Source organism: Sinocyclocheilus anshuiensis, unplaced genomic scaffold (assembly GCF_001515605.1).
Source record: "Sinocyclocheilus anshuiensis isolate Anshui unplaced genomic scaffold, SAMN03320099.WGS_v1.1 scaffold475, whole genome shotgun sequence".
NCBI classification, from domain to species: Eukaryota; Metazoa; Chordata; class Actinopteri; order Cypriniformes; family Cyprinidae; genus Sinocyclocheilus; species Sinocyclocheilus anshuiensis.
The window spans coordinates 1,880,558-1,886,583 of NW_015549650.1; the positions used below are offsets into that span (position 1 = coordinate 1,880,558).

The window sequence follows — 6,026 nt, forward strand, 5'->3', positions numbered from 1 at the left end:
GATAATAATAATAATAAATGTTTCTTGAGCAGCAAATCAGCATATTAGAATGATTTCTGAAGGATCATGTGACACTGAAGACTGGAGTAATGATGCTGGAAATATAGCTTTACTATCACAGGAATTGATTACAATTTGAAATGATAATATTTCAAAATATTATACAAAATATTTTAAAAAATTTTTTTACTGTATTTTTGATCAAAAAATGCTTTGCTGATAAATTATATATATATATATATATATATATATATATATAAGTAAAGGCTGGTGTATGCAGGAATAATGATTAATACTGGTTGTACTTCACTAAAAATCTGTGAGTCCTAATGGTCTGACTGTTTTCTTTTTTTAGCAAATGCAGCAACAGAATCCTCAAAAAGTTGAAGCCAGTAAAGTGCCCGAGTACATAAAGAAAGCAGCGAAAAAAGCTGCTGAATTCAACAGTAATTTCAACCGAGAGCGGATGGAGGAGAGGAGGGCTTATTTTGACCTTCAAACACATGTAAGATGTGCTCGTATTCTTTAATCTGATTGTGTACTGCGGTGTGTAAAATGCATGTAAAACTGCTTTACCACCCAGAAAACCCTAGGACCTGTCTAACAATATCCTGGCAGCACCTAGCAATGACTCTGAACACCTAAGCAACCACTTATAGACCTTATGCCTGTGTTATACTTTCCGCGTCCGCGAGTCCGCTAGGGTCCGCTATGGTATGCGTGATGTAAAAATCGTCATCGGAGAGGTGTGCGCGAAGGCTCTGCGCGGATATCCGCGTGCCTCCCATTTTTTGGTCAGTAGGCTACTGCGCATGCGCTGGCTGTGTGAAGAAGCCCGTTGCTACTCGTACTGTACAATCCGTCGATAAAGCAATATAAAGACAGCCAGATGTACAATAACTCTGGGCAATTGTTTGTTCACATGTTTGTTTATTGTTCAAGCCGATCTACTACACATCATGCAGAGCAGACCATCAGCGTATGCTTTCGGTAGTATAAATACAAGTAGTCCGCGTCCGCGCTGTAAGCGTCCGGATTGCTCATGCGGAAAGTATAACACAGGCTTGAGTCAGGATAGAGCCATGTTTCATTTGTGATATGAATGAAAACGAGGCTGTGACAGATAGAAAAAAAAACCTTTTAGTAGACAAAAAACCCCCCCTCAAAAACAATTTTGAAAACACACTTTTTTTTCTAGGTCTCATTGCTTGTTCACTTTTTCGCTTTTACCTGTAGATTATTCAGGTACCTCAAGGAAGATACAAAGTCCTCCCTCCAGAAAGAACCAGGACTGGTCCATACCCAGTTGCCCTCATTCCTGGACAGTTCCAAGAGTACTACAAAGGGTGAATTCTATCCTCCACTGTACTTGAGAACAACGCAAGCCTTAAATTCGTTCCGCGTTCTGACTGGGTTTTTCTTGCCTCATCCACGTTTGTAGGTACTCTCCAAATGAGCTCCGCTACTTGCCCTTGAACACAGCTCTATACGAGCCTCCACTGGACCCAGAGCTGCCTGCCCTGGACAGTGATGGTGATTCTGATGATGGTGAGGATGGAAAAGAAGACGGCAAAAAAAATAAAGGTTCCTCTGTAAGTTGATTTCATGTTACTTTTTGACTCATTTTGACTCATTTCATGCAGTATTTTATTATTCATAGTGGAGGCAGGTGGTTAGAAGGGTTGAGAAATAAAAAGGGTTTTAAAAAATGGCAATTTAGATGCAAAAGCAATTAAGTTACATACAATTTGTGAGAATAAAGACGGAGCTTTTAAAAAAAAAAAACATGCATGGAAGACCAGTTAAGTGTATAAATGGGTCCATTTGGATTTCACATTCACTTTAAAGTGAATAAGAAACAATGTTTGCAATAAAATTTACTTTTGTAATCTGACATTTCCAAAATCCAAAGTGGTATTCAAAGAGGAAAAATGTAGGCTAGGACAAGTATTATTAATGTTAACTAAAAGTATTGCAAATCATTTCTGATCATTGAAATAATGCTGAAATCTAAATATGAATATATTTAAAACTTAAACTTATTTCAGTTAGTTGCCAAAGCAACATTTCTTTATTTTTAATTTTTTTTACTAAAATGACAAAAACTGAAATAGAAACTAAGGCAAAATTTACATATAAAAAAAACTAATGAAAATGACAAAAGCACATAATAAAAGTGCTAAAACTGAAACTAAAATTAAAACTAAAAAATATGAAAAGACAAGCTAATTCAAAATATTAATAAATACTCTATAGTAGTATAGCCTTTAACCATTAGGAATAAATTGGATCATGAAAAGTGGTCTCTATATGAAAGGGGACATCATCTATAAAGGGGGAAAAAATGACTCGTGGATAATAGGAAGTGTATTAAATGATTTGTTTTTTTGTTCACTTACAGGACAGTTCATCAGGAAACACTTCAGAAGGAGACAGCCAAGACAGTGGAATTCAATCCAAAGTCAAGAGCAAAGATGCCACTCCTCGCTCCGTCCAACACAAATCTGTCCCTGGGTACAAGGTAGAAGAAAAAAGCCCCTGATCTTTTTTTAAAATAACCCAACACCTCTCTTCTCCCCTATTCGCCACCCCTCTTTTCCAGCACTTTCAGCAGAGAAGTCCTCTTTCTTCTGACTTGATCATCAGTACATGGTCCAAACACACACACACACACACACACACACACACACACACACACTCTCCCCCTGGTGGTCATAGATCGGGACTGCACGTGTCAATGGAACTTGTTGTCCGGTTGAAGACTGGCACTCATTTTTTTCAGTGCCAGGAAACTCAGTGACAGTTCCTGTGTTCAGCACAGACCTTTGGAGCAATAACATTTTTGTGTGGTACTGCTGTTAGTTTAGGGCTTTTTTTGTTTGTTTTTGTTTTTTTGCGCGGTGTTGCACTTGTGAAGGTAAATACACTCATAAAATGAACAGTACTTCATATAGCTTAAAATACCTCTATTTATCTCGCTACCTGCCTGTCGGTTAAACTGAAGGGCATGTGAGCAGTTTAATTTGGCTGCTAAACACAAAAAAAGTGCTAATAATCCATAGATATGAAACGATTAAAGAAATATTAAGGGTGCACTCAGTAATGTTTTCCTTGGTTTACAAATGTATAATCATAAGAAAAAAAAGAATTGAATATGACTTTTGGAGAATGACTGAAGACTGCAGTAAAAAAATATTTTCTACATCAGGGGTCCCCAAAATCGGTCCTGCAGAGTTGAGCTCCAACCCTAATCCAACTTGAACCAGCTAATTAAAGTCTTACTAGGTATACTAGAAACTTCCAGGCAGGAGTGTTGAGGCAAGTTGGAGGTAAACTCTGCAGGACACCAGCCCTTAAGGACCGAGTTTGGTGACCCCTGTTCTACATGGACCGAGTCGTCTCCTTATTGGTGCCGCAATGTTGAGATCACATGACCAGCTGGGTGTTGCAACCCAACCAAGTTACTAGTAATAGCAATAAAAGAAGCACCAAGCATGTTTGCAGTGCTCAAGGCACATTTTCAAAAGCTCTTTTCCATTTAGCAGCAGCTGTATGCCAAGCTCCAAAGAAGATGAAAAAATATGAATTCATAAAAAAGGAATGAATTAAATTCACAAATAAACAAAGTAATATATTTGTAATTGTCCAATTTATTTATTTGTGATAACTTTTTTTTTTTTTTTTTGTGAGACTCCTAACATATATTTGTGCATATCATTCTATTTATTTGTGCATTGGTTTAATTTTTTGTGAATCTTTTTATATTTATTTGTGAATTCTAATCTATTTATTTGGATATTGCAAAACAATTCTGACCCCATTAAAAAAAAAAAAAACATGAAAGCACCATACAAAGTTATCATATGTCTTCATAAAACTTTAAAAATAATTATTCCAACTATTATAAAATGTCATTAATCCACGCTGATAGTCTTAAAGGGGAAGTTCAGCCAAACCTCTGTGAAACTCAAAAGAAGATATTTTGAAGAATGTTGGTAACCACAGTTTTGGTTACCATTGACTTCCATTTTATGGACAAAAAAGTCATACAGGTCTGGAACAACATGAGGGTGAATAAATAAAGAAAATGTTCATTTTTGGGTGAACTATTCCTTTAATATCCTTTAAACCAGGGCTGTCCAAACTCGGTCCTGGAGGGCCGGTGTCCTGCAGAGTTTAGCTCCAATTTGCCTCAACACACCTGCCTGGAAGTTTCTATGCCTAGTAAGAGCTTGATTAGCTTGTTCGGGTGTGTTTAATTGGGGTTGGAGCTAAACGCTGCAGGACACCAGCCCTCCAGGACCGAGTTTGGACAGCCCTGCTTTAAACTATGCCTTTAACCATTAAACAAACTTACTGAGTGCACTTTTAAAGTTAGCTTTATTTGTCAGCCTAGTGATGCTTTACTCTCTTTCAGGCATGAAATGGTTATCAAACTATTGTTTGGTATAACATTGTCAAACTGAATATCAGTGATTTTCTACACTGACTCTATGGGCACCTTAAATATGCTTCATATCTGTGTTTCCTTTGATTTACTCTGATTAAATTGTGTAAGTTGCTTTTTTTTTCTTGTCAAAATGCTTGCTGGATCAACAAAAGGTTTACCTTTACACATGACAAATTATCCACAATACAAAACAAAATTTATACAAAGTAAATTACACTACACAATAATTTGGCAGTGTTATATTACAAGAAATTATTTAATAACTTGCCCGCATATGCTTGCATTACATTTCTGCGTACTTAAATTATGCTTTGTGCAATAGGTGCATTTTTTCCGATGGTTTAAATTTTCTTGGTTGAAAATGTTCATTCTTCTCTAACGTGTTCTTGTGGGGAAAAAATGTTTGCATATTGTTATTGGACAGTTAAACAATTTTAAAATACACCCCAGCTAAAGGCTCATTTTAGCCCCATCTTTGTTATTAGTTTCCCTCGTAGCTGTGTTTTCTCAGGAAGTGTGAGCAGTGTAAACTGTCCCAGGCTGTTCTCCAGCAGTATGCATAGTAGGACGATTTTCTGTTTGCATAAGTATCCGGATGACCTGCTACATATGTCAAAGAATTCTGCCAGTACACTACAGTGCACACTGTTTCCCACAATGCATTGCACTCTAACGGAAGTCTGATGAATTCCAGAATGAAATGGAATTTACTTTAGAATGGCATAATATCCATTATTTTGCAGGATGAGAACTATACTGCACTCATATGTAATGTTATAAGGTCATGTGACAGTAGGCGCGTTTCCATTACGGATTTGCGCAAAACTTTGGCGATATTTTATAAATGTCGATAAAAACGTATTGTGAAATGACGGCGTTTCCATTAACCAATGTTATACGACTAAAATGTAACCTTTTGCCTCTCGCGATAAGTCATGGCAACGGATTTTGGTGGGATTTTAATGGATTTTGGCTATATTTATTCAAAGGAGGTGTAAACGTGTATCTTTACAGAAGCAGCACAGCGAGCCGCTTCAGAAACGTGTGTGGCGCGGCTGGAATAAACACAAGCATTGACTAGAGCTCAGCTTCAGTGGCCGTATCAGAGCCACACTGCACCGCAGACATGTGCAGTGTAAATTGTCTAAGCATTAATAGTAGGAAAGCCCCTTATAGCCTTATATAAAAACTTTTTTACGTTTTACGTTTTTACGAAATTGACGAGTTTCCATTGGGCGTCTTTGGATAAAAGCGTCTGCTAAATGACTAAATGTAAATGTAAATGTAAATCTTGCCACGTATGAAGTGTTTCTTGGAGGTTATAGTACATTGAAGAATGATCATATGACTTTTTACATACGCCATGTGACCTGTAAATGCGAAAAAAATAAAACGTTTCCATTGCAGTTTTGCGAATTGTTCCTTTTTCGCATTGCCTGAAAAACCACCTCATGCGAGCATAAAAACTTTTTTTGCGATATATGGCCGTTTTTGCGGAATTGACGCGTTTCCATTAGGCGTATTTTCAATTCGCAATTTCAATTTGCGCAATTTGAAGGGTAATGGAAACGCGCCT

General features: G+C 37.1%; 1 protein-coding gene across 1 annotated transcript in view; it reads left to right on the top strand.

Moving 5' to 3' along the window:
• LOC107660227 (PHD finger protein 10-like) overlaps positions 1 to 6,026 on the top strand; it is a 22,516-nt gene that overhangs the window by 11,021 nt on the left and 5,469 nt on the right. The window contains exons 7-9 of the mRNA XM_016449496.1: positions 1,237 to 1,346; positions 1,442 to 1,592; positions 2,402 to 2,521. Of these exons, the coding sequence (XP_016304982.1) occupies positions 1,237 to 1,346; positions 1,442 to 1,592; positions 2,402 to 2,521 (381 nt within the window). The remainder of the gene's footprint in view (positions 1 to 1,236; positions 1,347 to 1,441; positions 1,593 to 2,401; positions 2,522 to 6,026) is intronic.